The sequence below is a fragment of the Cebidichthys violaceus genome, unplaced genomic scaffold (genome assembly GCF_023349555.1).
Source record: "Cebidichthys violaceus isolate CVI_PGR_0920_01 unplaced genomic scaffold, fCebVio1.0.p SCAF_16, whole genome shotgun sequence".
Classification (NCBI taxonomy): Eukaryota; Metazoa; Chordata; class Actinopteri; order Perciformes; family Stichaeidae; genus Cebidichthys; species Cebidichthys violaceus.
Window position 1 is genome coordinate 5,270,284 of NW_027176329.1, and position 16,230 is coordinate 5,286,513.

At 45.5% G+C, this 16,230-nt stretch overlaps 1 protein-coding gene across 2 annotated transcripts in view; it reads left to right on the forward strand.

Annotated features, from left to right (window-relative positions):
• The first annotated feature begins 2,128 nt into the window (after positions 1–2,128).
• pou2f2a (POU class 2 homeobox 2a) overlaps positions 2,129–16,230 on the forward strand; it is a 62,210-nt gene continuing 48,108 nt past the window's right edge. For both annotated transcript variants that reach the window (XM_068710850.1, XM_068710849.1), the window contains exon 1: positions 2,129–2,549. In XM_068710850.1, the coding sequence (XP_068566951.1) occupies positions 2,450–2,549 (100 nt within the window). In that variant the 5' untranslated portion in view covers positions 2,129–2,449. The remainder of the gene's footprint in view (positions 2,550–16,230) is intronic.

Genomic DNA, 16,230 nt, shown 5'->3' on the forward strand with positions numbered 1-16,230 from the left:
TTTTCTATTTAAAAAAATCCATCTGACCGATAATCTGGAGTGTAAATGCAGAGCGCAGATCGGGGCGGCGCGTTTGACAGCCGGGTGGAGCATGGAGAGGAGAGGGCTGCTGGCCGGGAGGCAACCTTCCGTCGGACACACACATGCACACACACATACACACACAGGTTCCACTCACTACGGCAACTACAACCTTCTCACCGACCCTTTAATTGGAAAAACAGTCAATTTAGATTCAGCTCAACTGACATTTTACGCACATTTTACGCACGCACGTAGGCTTCCCGAGCCCCAAAAATAATGACTAATTTAACACCCGTGGCTCTTGCAGGCTTTTGATTATTCACCTCTGTGATGGGGGGAGGAAAAAAGAAATAAATTAGTTGAGTGCTGCAGGTGACCTTGCGTTAGCCAGACCCACGTAAATCTATATGAGAGGGAGAGATCCACCTGCTGAAATATACATCAAAGCCCCCCCTCCTCTTTGAATTCATGTCTGCACATTGTGAAGAGGCGATCGATTTTTTCGGAGGCCGGCGATGATGTGATTATTGGCTTCATTATAATGAAGTAATCAGAGGTTCAATTGGCCGGATCCGTGCTCGTCTTGTACGAGATCACAGCAGTCAGAGAAAGGGCGCGAGACTATGTACGTGTGTATGTGTGTGTGTGTGTGTGTGTGTGTGTGCATTTTTGAAACACTGGTAATTCAACATGGACTCTTAGAGAGTGAATCCCTTTTATGAAATATATTATACATACATGTGTGCATACATATATGTCAAACTGGAATACAGATCAGAAACAATAAAACGTTCATGTTCAAATGTGCACAGAAATAAAAGGAACAGAGAAAGTGGGGCCGTGTGTATGTTGTGCGTATATGTGCATATGTGTCGGGGTGAGGGGGTAGAGGGAGAAAGGGGGGGGGGTATAGAGGGAGAGAGGGGAGGGGGGTAAAAAAAAAAAAGTGGGGGGCTGGGTATCTCTGTCTGTCTCCCCGGACGCAGCGCTTCGCCGTGCCAGAGTGCGTTCAGGCTGCGCGGCGAAGGACCGAACACCACCGGGGTTCCCACAATAAACGGAGGGAACGCGGATCCGTGCGCACACACGCGTAGGATACACACAGAGGACGGCTGGAGAGAGAGAGAGAGAGAAAGAGAGAGACACGGAGCAGAGCCAAAGAAAAGACACTACAGCGTAAAAAGAAAGAAAAAAGGGGGTATCATCTCGCCCCCCCCCTCCCTCCTCTTTTTTCCCTGCTCCACTGGAGGAGGAAAGCAGAAGACAGGTGTACTTATTGATATGGATTTATTCATTTATTTATCTATCGATTTGTTGCTGTAATTAGTGACCCGCGGTATAGAGAGCGAGCGAGCGAGAGAGAGGAAGAAACAGCGAGGGGAGGAGAGGGAGGAGCGAAAGTCAGACAGGAGGTGCCCGCGTTGCCTTACTTTATGATTTGATTATTCCATCTTTTTTACCGAATAATCGCTTCGCGTTTTCTTATCTTGTCGCTTTGTGTGCGTGTATTCTCCAACAAACCAGCCAGCTACTAAACCAAATCTTTACGAGAACCAAAAATTAAAGAAGCAACTCTACCCGGACAGTCCCCCCCTCCCCCCCTCCCCCCCCCCACACACTCCCTTCCTCGTTTCTCTGTACCGGAGGATTCACCGGTTGGACAGTGTGTTTTTGTTTGAGACTTTTCATGCCAGTGCCGGGAAGGAGGAACCCATCTTTTTTTTTTTTGCGCAACCCCAAAACCAAAGCAGACCCGGGCCGAGGAGGAGAGACGGAAACGGAGAACCGCCGCGGTCTTTACGCACAACTGTCTGGACACAATAAATGGAGTCCAGCTGTGTCTGCGCTACACGTCCAATGGAGAGCGGCTGAGACGGGAAGCACCGACTGCGCTGCATTCACGTGGGTGCGATGAGAACGGGTGTCAACAACCGTCCATCCCGTGTTAGCCTGCATACGGATAACAGCTTTACATCGTCCACTCAACGCTTATAGCTGCGCGCCCCGCACCTCGCCGTGTGTACGTGCGTGCGTGCGTGCGTGCATTTGCGTGTGTGTGTGTGTGTGTGTGTGTGTGTGTGTGTGTGTGTGTGTGTGTGTCGGACTAGTTGACTCCGAGAAGACGCAAGTTAAGAGGGGACTGTGATATCCGTGTGGAATCCCGGATCCGCACAAATCTAAAAAACAACAACAACATTGAGATGTGGATCCGCTGAGACACGGACTCGATCCACGGAAGGAAGAAGCCAAATTGTTTTTTTTAAACCACCCAAACGTCTTTTACAACCGGCTGTCCACAAACCTGGAAAGCCTACGAAGAACTGGCCAAAGATCAACGGAAGCACGACGGATGAGAAAATAAGAAAAGTGAGAGTAGAATAACAAAAAAACAAACTAACCCCGACCCCCAGGTCGACAGAGGACCATGTTTGTCCCCCTGCCGGTCCCCTTCGTCTTTCAGAGAACAGCGTCCGACTTCAGCGCCTGGAGACTCAAGTCCTCGCTGGCTCCGCGGTCCAGCCCCGGTAAGAGACTCTTTTTCCTACTGGGCCCTTTCTAATCTCTACTGTGCACCCACACAAATAATAACCGTTTTTTAGTTTAATCTCTTTTTATTTCTAACCCGGTAGATTTAATTACACACAACATCCCAATCGTATCAGGCTTTCATCAGAAATGTAATAACGGGCCAATAAACTTATAAATCTCATGATTCCATTGATATTTTTATATACTTTCTATATTTTACAACAAATCAAATCAAGCATTTCTTCCCATTTATTAAAGTTATTTCTTTACAGCTGAAAGATATGCACCTCAAAACGTAATGTTATTTCTTTAAGAAAGAAATAATCTACTAAGCTATTTAAATTGATTTGTGTAAAATTCAAATCAACTTCTCCCCAAAATCACGAATGCTCTTCTTGTGATTTGTCTTATTCTGCATTGCTCCAAATTACACAAACACGTGAAAAGGTGCATCCCAACTTAAATTTTCTGAAGAAGAATCCAAAGACTAAATATTTCAGCCCCAAAAGCACTTGTTTTTTCCTGTTGCCATCTTTCCTCTTGCATCTCCTCAGATTTAAATTAACTGCATTTATCATTGACAAGGCAGAGAGTTTAATTGAGATACTTACTTGAATCCAAAATGTGAAACGCGCAAATTGGATGCATGAATATTCGGCTCATTAGCATCCATCACACAGAGAGGCACCCTCGGCTTCTCCTCTTTCATTCGTGGCAATCCATCCATCTCGACCTTCATTCCATCTGCCTCCTCTCCTCTCCTCTCCTCTCCTCTCCTCTCCTCTCCTCTCCTCTCCTCTCCTCTCCTTCAGTCCTCCTCGGCCAGGTCGGGCTGGAATATTCACGGTCACCTATCGATTATAGGTATTGATCTCCGACATGGGGCCGTGTTGAGAAAACAGTCAAAGTTGGCTCAGGGAGAAAGTTTGTCTTTACTGGAGATGACGTGATTGAAATTCAAATTTCTGTCTATAAATAAAGTTAACATATTTATCACAAAAAAAAATAAACCTTAACTTTAATGATGATGTTGAAACTCATATTCCTATAATTGGCCCATCACTGCGGGACTCGCAGCAAGTTTGTCAATCAATAGTTGGTTATAAGGACCGTATCATGCCTCTATGCCGGGCCTTAATACCCTGTGATCACTCTGATATTGCTTTAGTGACTTGCAGCGTGGTCAATAAAGGGCAGCAGTGCTCTTTATGTATTTTTATCTCCATCTCACTATAATGTTCCTGTAATATTCCTAAAGGACTGTGTCTGTGATATTATTATTATTATTATTATAGCCATAATAGAGCCGACAGTAACGTGTTTATACAAAAAAAAAGAACTATAGCACCAGATGGACACGAAAAGAATTCTTCTGTTCAGTATATTAGCTTTCCTTCTCACTGATGTCGTTGGGTTCCCTGCTTTAGTGTTTTTCTTTCCACCTGTGGGACTTCTAACACTTGGCAGAGTGACCTGTTTCAACACAGACCGTATGCGTGTGCTGAAGTGTGTCTGCATGTTTAGAGCGGGGTGCCCCCCCCAAACGACAGATGTGGTGGTGGTGGTGGTGGGGGGGTAGGTGTATATGGCGAGCCGTGCCGTGCAGGGCTAACTCAGGCTATCACCTTAAGTAGGTGTCAGGAGGAGAAAAACGGTCCAGGCTTTAATGAGAGCTGCTCCTGGAGGCTCTGACACGGTGATGGGGGTGGGGGGGGGGGCAATATCTATGTCGGCCCTTAAAGAAATGAAAGTGAATCGAGAGAAGGAGAAGTAGAGGTGGAGGCTAGGTCGGGGTGGGGGGGGGGGGGGGGTGAGCAAGTGCGTGCATGAATAATAAATGATGAATGAGAAGGGTGAAAGTGTCGGTTAGCGAATTAACAGCTGGAAGAACCAGCGAGTTGATGAAAGCGAGTGAAAGAATGAACAAACAGATGAGACTCCATCGTTTGAACGACCACGCGGAGCAAGTGAATAACAAACGAGTGGAAAACACGAGCTAGCAAGTCGTCTTCTCTTGTGCGTCTTTCCTCCAGTGAGGAAATGAAAGGGTCAAAGTGCCTTTTTATAAAAATATTCAAACATTGATGGTGTGATAAAGCAGCCACAATACGCACGAGAGAAATACAACTCAGTAGGAGATCAAAGGCCGACACTCATCCCCTCATCTCCTCATCCGTTTTGTCTTCCTTCTACTTTTCCTCCGACTTTCATCCTTGATCTGTGGAGAGAAAGAAAGTCACAATCCACCTGTTTCTCATTCTCTCTGTCTCTCTCTCTCTGTCTTTCTCTCTATCCTTTCTGTGAAGTATTCACTTGACTCAAAAGCCTTTTCAGTAAAATGCAAACCCTCTCTCTCTCTCTCTCTCTCTCTCTCTCTCGTTCCCCATGGTCAGGGGAGGATGTTGAATTGGATTTGCCTGGTGTGATTTGGCCGGGGCCCCATAAGCCACTTTAGCTAAGTCTGTTACCCACAATTCTCTGTCTCTCTCTCTGATCTGCGCCTTTGACCAAGGTGTGCATCTGTACGATTGCCTGCACCTGTAAGCGGCGTGCATGTGTGTGTGTGTGTGTGTGTGTGTGTGTGTGTGTGTGTGTGTGTGCACATATCTGAGTGTGTTTGCATTAGTGTGTGAGCAAAGATGGGGGTGTCACAAGTGTAAGATGAGGTGAGTGAGGTTCAGTGGAGGAAGAGGAGGAGGAGGAGAGAGAGGTCCTAAACAGCAGACGCTAGCAGACAGTGGTTCTACAGTGGATCTAAAGCGAGGGCTTATGGGGGTTTTGTCAGCTCGACTCTTTAACACCACGCCGTCGAGACTGCTGGCCTCAGCTCAGCCGGGCCTCGGACCCGTCGCCGCGGTGAAACAGTCACCGGATCGTATTTGTTATCGGAGGGAGGAGATGTTTTATCTTTTCATTTAATCGCCCAGTAATATATATTAGGTTGTTTACTGTCACCTGAGTCGATGGGCTGGGTCGCTTTATTAGCTTCTACCGTTAAAGGAAACCATCAGTCTACATTCTGCCAATGTACCAATGGAAAAGTGTAGCTGAATATCTGCGAGTACTAGAATAAAAAAGGCATTTTAATTGTTTTAAATATTGACACTGTTATTAAACCAGCTGACTGTGCTGCTACATGACTGCAAATTGTATTACAGTCAGTGGACCCTTTAACTCCTTATGTATGCAGAAAAAACCCACCGGGTTAAGAGTTTTTTTTTTTTTTTTTTTACTTTACGTTTTTGGCACATTGTTGCGGTTGAATAAAAGTATCATTTCGCCCGAAACCGAAGTCCATGCATTGATTTTTAAGACCAGCAGTAATAGAACACATTTGTTGCTGCGTTTCAATTGTATTTTGATACATTCACTTTTAAAGTCATGTTTAAAATTCACGACTGGCATCTCATCTATGTCGACAGTAAACAAGCTGGAATGAAAGAAAGACACCACACCCTCTGTCCTGAAGCGCTGCCCCTCGTTGAATTCTTTCTCGTTTGCTGCTCATTAATACACCTGTGCTGGCCAACTACTACAGATGAAGAGCGGAGACCGACGCTCCTCCGTTTATTTTGAGCATCCGATCCTTGTCTTTCTTTTTTTCTTTTTCTTTTTTGTGTGGCTCAGAGACGTCACCGGACGGTCTAGCTCTGCTGTGTGGTTGCAGGGGACCTGTGGCTGCTCTGCGCCGCAACAAAGGAAATCTAAATGCTCTTTTTTTTATTTGATGTACACTGCTGTAAAATCCTCCAGGGCCACCGTGGCCCACATATAAAACTGAGAGCTGTCAAATTCACAGAGAGAAGGCCCGTGTCTGGATTGGGGGGGCGGGGGGGTATTTATGCCGGCTACTCCGAGAGGCCTCTTACCCGAGCTGTAGTTCTTCAGCACTGTGTTGGTTAGTTTACCTCTTTACACAGTAGCACACCGTCGAAGCAAAGTGATGAAAAGTCACGGAAGAACACAGAGAGCCTTGTGACAAATATATTTATGCAGGTGGTATGAAAAACACCACACAGAAAAACAAGGCAAACAAACAAAAAAGCAACATTCTCGTGACTGTTAAATCCAAATGAGCACAGCGACAGATACTGGAACAATAAGGCGATGTGGCAACAGTGCGCCTGCTGCTCTACACCATCCTATTCTATTGTTTAATAACCGAGCAGAGGGACTTTTATTGCAGAGTTCAAAGCCCAGTCTCCTGCCCACACACACACACACACACACACACACACACACACAGTGCTCCGTGCTGCTCGATAACTACCTCCTCTCCCACCCAGTATCTTCACCTCCTGGTGCCCAGGAGTGGGTTGTGTTGTCTGGGCCACACCAAACTGGGCCTGAGCAAAGGCCCCGGTGCCTGGATTTATTGGCTGTGTGTGTGTGTGTGTGTGTGTGTGTGTGTGTGTGTGTGTGTGTGTGTGTGTGTAGGTCCGTCCATGTGTTTGAGCCTGCATACCAGGGTGTGTATCCAGATTTATTTTTTGTTTTGTACAAGGAATCTGCTGAGGTTGAAGCAGCCTCTGTGCACATGTGGATCACATACATACATTATCGGCCCGTGTGCATGATTGTGTGTTGGAAAGCATGTGTGCAAGAGGTGTGCATAAGCAGGAATATGCGCCGGGTCTGTGTACAGTTGTGCGTCTGCAGCAGAGTGCAGATGTTTTGTTTTGGGAAGAACATAAATCCATGCATTTATGGTCATTTGAGTGAGTGCGTGCACGCTGCAGGCACAGGTGGACGATAATTGCGTGTTGAGGTCAGTTATGGATCTGTCCGGAATGTGCGGTTCATCTGGAAAACCGCAAGCTCATGGCTGCCCATTGTGTGAGTGGCTTTAACCTTCCACCGCTATTGATTAGCCAGCATTGACTACTCTCCCGCCACTCCATTTATGTGTGTGTGTGGGTGTGTGGACTGTTAATATGTTTGCATGAGAATTTGTGGTTCTAACGTGTGTGTGTGTGTGTGTGTGTGTGTGTGGGTGTAGGTGGGTGGGTGGAACCGGTGCGCTAGGTGACAGGAACGATCGCCGCGAATGTGTAGGAATGCGAGAAAAGTGAGGACACTTGCGTCTGTGTGTGTGTGTGTGTGTGTGTGTGTGTGTGTGTGTGTGTGTGTGTGTGTGTGTGTGCGCACGCGCACGCACGCGTGTATGGATCAGATTTTAAAAGGGGCCGCGTCGTCGGTGACTCCCGGTGCTAACGTGATTGCGAATGACAAAGCGTCCAGGCGGGTTTGTTAGCTCCATAATGGGGAATCAATAGACACAACACAGATGTCAATACAACATGCTTTATTGTGTTAAGCTGCCTCGCCCCCACCCAGGGCTCTGCACGCACACACACACACACACACACACACACACACACACACACACACACACACACACATACAAACTGAGGATGTATCTGCTCTGTAGTTGCTGTTTGAAACACATGCATGCAGATATTAAAGTGTTTACACGTTCACACGTTCACACACACACACACACACACACACACACACACACACACACACACAAACGAGCACACAGATTGGCTCCGCTGACAAACCAGTCACGGCATTATGCTCACACACACACACACACACACACACACATGCACACCTACTTCACTTTCACTCATATGCATACAGTAAGTCCTTTAAAGTGGGAAAGTTTTCAGTGTCGTCATGCTTTTTTGTGGTTTAAAAAAACACTCCGGTGTTTCTACACTGCGTTTCCCAGAGTTCACACTTCCCAGAGAAACATCCTCGTCTTCTTGTTATCTTGCATTAGAAGTTTGAGCTTTCTGCATGTTTATTGAATTCATTGAGTTTAGTGAATTTGTCTAGATCATTATGTTCCGTTTATTCAGAATAAACCGGAGGCATTGAACTCGTTACTTCCTGTGCGCCAGCAGATGTGTCCCGCAAAAATAAAACCCCACAAGCGCCACGTAATTAAAGGCAAATGTAAGTATCTTCATACCAGGTTACTGTGTCTTTTATCCACCTCTTTAAACACACACTCTCTGTACATTACCTTCACTCTCTCACACACACACACACACACACACACACACACACACACACACACACACACGGACACTGTGATTGCAGCAGGGAACACACACACATGCGGAACCTTTTGTCTTTGCTACACGTAGATGATAAAAGTCATTTCACACCACGGACACTACCTGCTGTGCGGATATGAAATAAAAAAATACCCCCCCCCCCCCCCCCCCTACCCCCGCTCATAACCAGAAATGGTCACCTGAACTCTGCTTCCCCTCCGCTGCTGTCCGTATGTCGATCCACCCAACCAGCTCAAACTGTCATTGTTACCCTGGAAACATTCATAGACCATTAGACACACACATATATAGGAGGAAAAGGAATCTAAGTAAACACTGTCCTCCTCCACACACACACACACACACACACACACACACACATGTGCACCTTCCATTGGACAGTCATCTTTGTCTTGTGCTCTTGATGGTCACAAAGACCATTACGGGCTAAATTGGCTGTACTCAGGCTATATTTGACTTCCCCGTGTGTCTCGCTCTCTTTGGGTTTGTAATCACCAATCGTAATGTGTGTGTGTGTGTGTGTGTGTGAGTGTGTGTTTGTGGCTATTTGTGAGTACATTTCTGGTATTTCCGTGTGTGTAAACATGTGTACCAGTGTACTTACGAGTACTTATTCCTGGTGTTTGTGTGTGTGTGTGTGTGTGTGTGTGTGTAAATCCGCGTTTCCCTGATGGCTCATCTTAGTGTGTGTGTGTGTGTGTGTGTGTGTGTGTGTGTGTGTGTGTGTATAGGCCAGTGTCCATTTTACACCCCTACTAAATAATGAATCCTGGGCACAGCAGGGGAGCTTTTTGGTTTAACACCGATGTGCGCCAGTAATCGAATGCACTCAGTGTGCGCTCCCCCTTTTGTCCGATGCGCTGCCCGTCGATAGGCCCTCTCCTCTGCGCACATAAACACCATAAAGAAGCCTGTGCCTATTCATTCGTCTCATAGCTGGCATTCCTTCTCTTCGCGCTCCTCTTCATACCTCGCTCCGTCCCTATAATTCCCCACCTTGGCCCCGGCGTGCCACCAGTTGGAAAGAAAAAAGGACACGGGGGGTGAGGGAGACAAACCTGAAGGCTGTTCAACTGATTGGCGGATGGTCTTGAGGTCAGGGCTGCTGCTCGCCTTATAATTTAGCCGATTAGATTTCACACTATAAACAAAGTCAGATCACAAAACTCATGGTTTGGGATCGTATCAGTGTTTTAAGTCACCGATCGGATAAATAGAAAAAAGGGAGCAAATTTAGAGATTCCTCGATCAAGTTTTTTATTGCCGCCAATACCAATTGTTGATTGTCAATGAGCCAAACCGGCTGATACAAATTATTTTATTTGTTGTTTGTTATAGCAGCTGGTATACAAGGCTCCATCCATCCCAAAAATCATTTCAAAATACTTAATGTTATCCTTTTACTTTGTTATACTCATCTATAGTGTTTTTCTTCATAAAAACACACAATTCAAATGATAGGGCAATAAAAGATTGTACATTCATTGATTAAGACACATCTTGTCATTAGTGGTTTTAATGATGTATTATAAGCTGCTTAGAGTTAGCGTAAACAGCTCATAATTCATCTCTAATATCTATTTATGTTGCTGTGAAAACATCTCCTTCAAACATCTGGATTTATTCAAGTTTCTCACCAACACTACATTTTACGAGATTACATGTGAATACATCATGATAACGTAATAATTTACCTTCGCACAGTACTCATTTTCACTGAACAGAACCTGAACGCATCATAATGTAACTGAACGGAACCTTTGTTCGTTAGCCGTTAGCGGTGCTGCTAACATTACTAGCTCTCCTATCAATTTAAACAGGGATTGGTTGTTTACAATGCAACATTATCAGAGATAATAAGTCCTGATCACATATTTTACTGAATATTGTCAGATGAAGTAATAAATTAGTATAATATATATATATATATAATAAAGTCAGTAAAACTTTATTTACATTGTGATGGTGAATGTTAAACTGTAATAAATCCACGGTTCACATGTTTACTGAACCGTGGGGGGGGGTCTGTACGAAGTTGCTTAGTTTCACGGTATATCACGGTATTTTTTTTTATATAGGTTTACAGTGGCTTACTCTACTGTCAGGAGTACATAAAATATAAAAACATTTTAATGTCATCGTGTATAAAGGCTTTGATTACTAGAGGGTTTGCTTTGCCCCACAAAATGTTACAATATATAAAGGAATCAGAATGTATGAAACAGTTGCAGAATGTAAACTATTTTTATTGTGCAAATTGCAACGTAGTTAAAACAGAACTTAAAGTTTACAATTTTAAGATAGTTGTATAAACACTATAAACTGACCTACACTGTTGTAGAAAAGTGTGCGACTGTACGTAGCTCCGCTTCCAGCTTGCTTCGGTGTTGTTTGTATAATGTTGGGATCGCAGTTTGACTGAAGTATTTTCGCCCCGGTAAGACATACCTAGAATCCAGTGTTTTAATCATTGCTCTGAACCCGTCTTTCTCGACTGTCTGTAGCGGGACCAAAACTTCCAAACAGCAGACACAGCTCCTCTCTTGGGCACAGACTCTATTGGTGCATCTCCGGTCTCTCTTTGTTCATCCTGCATCGCTCATTTCTGTTCTTTAATGTAACGTTACTGTAGCGAGGGAGCCTCTCCCAGCTGTTAACAGACTAGCTAACGGGCTAGCTAGCGAGCTGTACCCAGCATGTCATTTGGCGTGCTGGGTACAGGGTACAACAAACTGTTGTGTGCCGTGGTGTTGCCCTGTTAAAGAGAGTTAGTTGTGGGTTATTAATTGTTGTGTTATGAAGTTATAACCATAACTTAGGGGTCCCTCTCAATACACAACTACCGTTAGCTCCGACCGTAGCGCTCTTCGCTCGAACAATATATTTAGCTGTCTGTTGAAGAGTTATAGCAGTTGTTTCAGCTATGCACCGGTATGACGGTGTATGAAAAATTAATATCATACGGGAGATTAGAACCAGTATATCAGATAAACCGGTATACCGCCCAGCACTACGTCAGACAACTTATTTTTTGTGAAGTCGGGGTAGATGGATTTCTCCAGTAGTAACTCTGCGTGACGTTCCATTGTACTTTTTTTTTAAGTAGTTGTCCCGCAGCATAAGAAGAACCAAGAATTTAACTCGCAGCCAGGTATGTCCACCAGCTTCCTTGAATATATTCGTTTTTTTAAACATTCTGCTGCCGGTAAAACAAAGCAACGGACTCATTGGGACAGTTTCAGACATTTGTCTGTAAGCACAATTTCTCCTGTGTGAAATTTGTTAAAGATATTAAATATTCTTTTGAGTCATTTGTCACTTTTCAAGTAGTCAAATTTAAGAAGCACTGTAGTTGTAATGAGAAAACGTTATGCTATGTTCTGTGGGTGTATAGAAGGCTGTAGTGTAGCAGGTGTGCGTGTGCGTGTGCGTGTGTGTGTGTGTGTGTGTGTGTGTGTGTGTGTGTGTGTGTGTGTGTGTGTGTGTGTGCGCTTATCTGTTAGCTAATGTCCATGACTGCCTGCTGCTGCTGCTGCTGTGTGCGATACAGAAGTGCTGGTCTTTTGTGCCAGCCTGAAGAGCGGTGATGTTGTTCCCCCTGCTTGCATGAATAGAGAAAACGTGGCTTAGGAAGCTCTCCTGTCCTCCTTCACAGCTCTCTGACATAATGAAGCCGGCATGTGATCTCACCCCCCCAAAAAAAAAACTCCTTCCTGTAGGAGTGTGAGTAAACTCATCTCGACGCGTGCATCTGCCAAGCTGTAGAACTTTATTTTATTATTTTTTAAATAGAGATTAAAATGAGAAGGCCGCAGATACGCAGAGTGCCGTTTAGTGTGTGTGTGTGTGTGTGTGTGTGTGTGTGTGTGTGTGTGTGTGTGTGTTTGTGTGTGTGTGTGTGAGTACACTCTCCCCTCCGAGTGTTTGCATGTTTACGTGCGCAGCTGTAATGTAATCTCGCAGCGCCGCAGGGACGTTTTATGCACGCCAGCGTAGTTTGTGTCCAATAAACCACACATGGAGAGCCGACGCGTGTCCTTTCTTTGCATGTGTATGTGCGTGTGTGTTCCCAGGCCAATATGAATCCCCACAGCCAACAATGGGTCCCTTCCCTCACCGCTGATACATTTAGCTAATAAAGTCGGATGACAAAAGTGGGGTTAGTTAGATTGGTTTCCACCTCTTTTGTCTCCTCTCTCCACCCATCCGTCCGATCTGAGAGGGGGGGGGTGGATTTAAACCCTCCCAATTTAATTTAGCGGCCAGGGGATATGGTAATGAACGTGGAGGGGAGAGAAAGGGGGTGTGTGAAGGAGAGGGGAGGAGGGGCCCGGGGCTTCCCATTTACCTCAGAAACACCACGTCCTTCTTCCCCCTTGACCCCCCTCCTTCTCCTCTGTCTTATGGAGGGACCAGCGGTGACTGCGAAGGGTTTTTAGTGAAAAATGTAATATCATGCAGGATGGGGGGGGGGGGGGGGGTTGTATGTATGCATAGAGACAGAAGTAAAGTGACAACAATAGGATGGAGAGAGGAAGGAGGGGTTGGACAGGCGCTGGGGTCCGGCCCTTTTTAATAAATCTGAGTGCTCTGGTTAGTGCTTCAATCTGCTGTACTCAACTAACCCCCTACCCACATTACACACAAACACACACACACACACACACACACGCGCGCTTCCAAATACATACATGCATTTACTCTCCGTGACTCATTTTCACCCACACGCATGCTGTTGCCAGACCCACGAGCTCAAGGGCTTTTAGAAGGTGTTTTGGACGGACTGCACAGCTGCTCCTAATTGATACCGTCCACCGGACAAAGAAATAGGACAAACTAAAGTGTTTTTAACATTCATTTGGTCTCCTCTTTTTTTTCTTCTTCTTCTTCTTTTGAACTTTTGCTTTGTTGACAGTTTTTTCTTCAACTGCCTCCGCCGTCAACACATGGCAGAAAGGAAAAGAAAAGAAAAAGCTCTCCCGTAGATGTGCAATTTCCACAAGCATATAAAAACAGACTAAGAGCATTGCTAGACAGCGAGCTGCACAAGTACTTGGATGTGCTGCATGTGCTGCATGTGCTGCATGTGCTGCATGTGCTGCGTCTAATCCACGCAATGAATCCAGTTTGAGTGCCCGGTGAGTTAAAGGGAAAAAAAATCCCAAAACACACTAGAATAAATAAAAAAACAAACGTCCCCAGCAACTACTAATAGCAGAAAAATATTTCGCCTGTCAAAAGCATCACCAGTATAAACATCAGGTTTCAGATGGAAAGAGAGTCTCGTAGTCACTTGTTTTTTTGAGTGAGAAGAGATCTTAACTTTTAGTTCTACCATATAAAATACGTCCGCCTTTAGCCTGGTGGTGGTGGCGTTGAAGTCATGTGACCGTGGTTTAGTTCCTTTATAGCGTTAGCGTTTTACTTCTGGTGATTGCATTCGCGTTTCAAAAATCACAAAAGTGGTGTTCATCATTTGTGAAGATTATCTTGCTGAACAAAACGTGTAAATATCATAAAGGCTTGTTTGCCACAGAGCTTATTTTCTGCAATTATCCAAAAGGCAATTGAACGGTTTTAATTTATTGATCATCGGTTAACCAATTCAAGAAGTCTTGATTTCAAAAGTCTACTGAAGTATTTGAAATCAAACGTACTCAAGGCTCAATCATTAAAGTCGATGTGAAGGTTTTGTAAATCTATCGGACGCTGAATCATTTTAGGGTTAATTTTTAGACCCTGCGTGAGAGATATTTATCATTATCGTTATCGATAGGGCGCGTTCTAATACCTACACTTATGCATATTTAGCTATACATCAAACTATTACAAAAACGTATTGGGTTAGGAGGGTTAAAACTGATACTTAAAGCTTCTGAACGAGAGCCTGACCTGCATGAGACGCTGAATGTGTCTGCTATGAAGGCCTTTGTTGAGCAACAGAAAAGCGTTAGGACACAGTGCTGATTGACTGTAGTTTTTATTAAAATAGGACGTATTTGAGAAGGCTTCACACTTGTTTTTAGCCGCTCTACATCATTTAAAGTACCTTGGTCGGCCTGAGAAGTTGATATGTACCCCCCCCCACCCCACCCCAGATGCACAGAGGCCAGACGCACTCAACAGCAGTTCTGAACACATAATCGTCTTCACACTCCGCGGCTCCAATCTCTCCCTCCATACAGTACGCACGCGTTTACTACATCAGATAAAGGAGCGAAGAAACTCTTTTTTCTCTCTCTCCTCCCAGCTCCCCTGCTTATCACCCTCCTCTCTTCTTTTTTTATCCTCTTTTATTATCCTCTTTTTTTTTTCTTAGCAGAGGAGTGCTCAGACCAGAAATGAAATTAATCTGTTGTACTACACCCCTCTCCCCTCCTCCTCCTCCTCCTGGAGGAGGAGGAGGAGGAGGAGGAGGGAGGGGTGTTCTCCCTCCTCTTCCCGCATCTCAATCTCATTCTCTCTTTGCTCTGCGGGGAGGATTGGACTCGTCACTTTAACCTCTTCATATTGGATATGAATCTGTTAGCCCGCCTGCCCCTCTCTCTTACACTCGCTACCTCGATCTATACACACGAACACACACAAACACACACACACACACACACACACACACACACACACACAGACAAAGGCACTGTCGCACTTAGTCTCTACTTATGCTCTTCATTCCATGCAGGTGTCCAAACAAATCTTTTGACGAATCCCGATCCTCACACACACACACACACACACACACACACACACACACACACACCAACACGTTGACGTCCCTGACAAACGGTCCTCTGGCAGGTTTCTCCCGGTGCTTCAATCAAAGCCATCGATATGAATCTGGGCTGTTTTCTCCGGTAGCAATATAGTGGCTGTACTTTTTAGCAGCCACACATCTTTCATCAGAGCCCGCGCCTGGAAAATAGCTGTTTACGGCCCTCACTTCTACGTACAGACGGCAGATATTGCCAGATTTTTAGCTTTGGCCTTGCCTGAACTACCCTTCCTTATTAGCGGGGGGATATGGAATGAATGGGAAAGAGGCTTCATACTTCATATGAAAAAAAAAAGGGGGGGGGGGGGGCAGGGAGATGTTGCAGAGAGGGGGGGGGGGGGGGGGGGATGAGGGAGAGAGACGTTGGGGAGTGAGCAAGCGAGCTTCTCCTTAATGGTTTCCCCTCGGGGGTTTTAGCGGGGAGCTGGTGCAGCCCCACAGTCGTAGCAGGCGAAATGGGACAGGTGAAGATCCTCTCCCTCCTCCCCCACCTCCCCCTGCTCCTTTCTAAAGAGTGGTATGAATATGGTAAATCCGCTGTCCGCTTGGCGGCATGATTCTCTCCCAGAAAATGGCCCTGTGTCCGCGTCCCTCGGGGGGTGCAAGCTAAGGAGATTTCGCATTTAGGGCCCAGCACTCACTCCCTTTCTGCTCTCGGGGGTGGGGGGGGGGCTACCCACAATCCTCCTATCTATCTCAGCAGCAACGCAGCAGTGATAGCACACAACACAGCAGCTTAGCTTCAACATGGTGGCTGGAGCCGCAACAGCTACATCGCTATCTGGATGTTACACTCTCTCTCTCTTTCTCTCTCACACA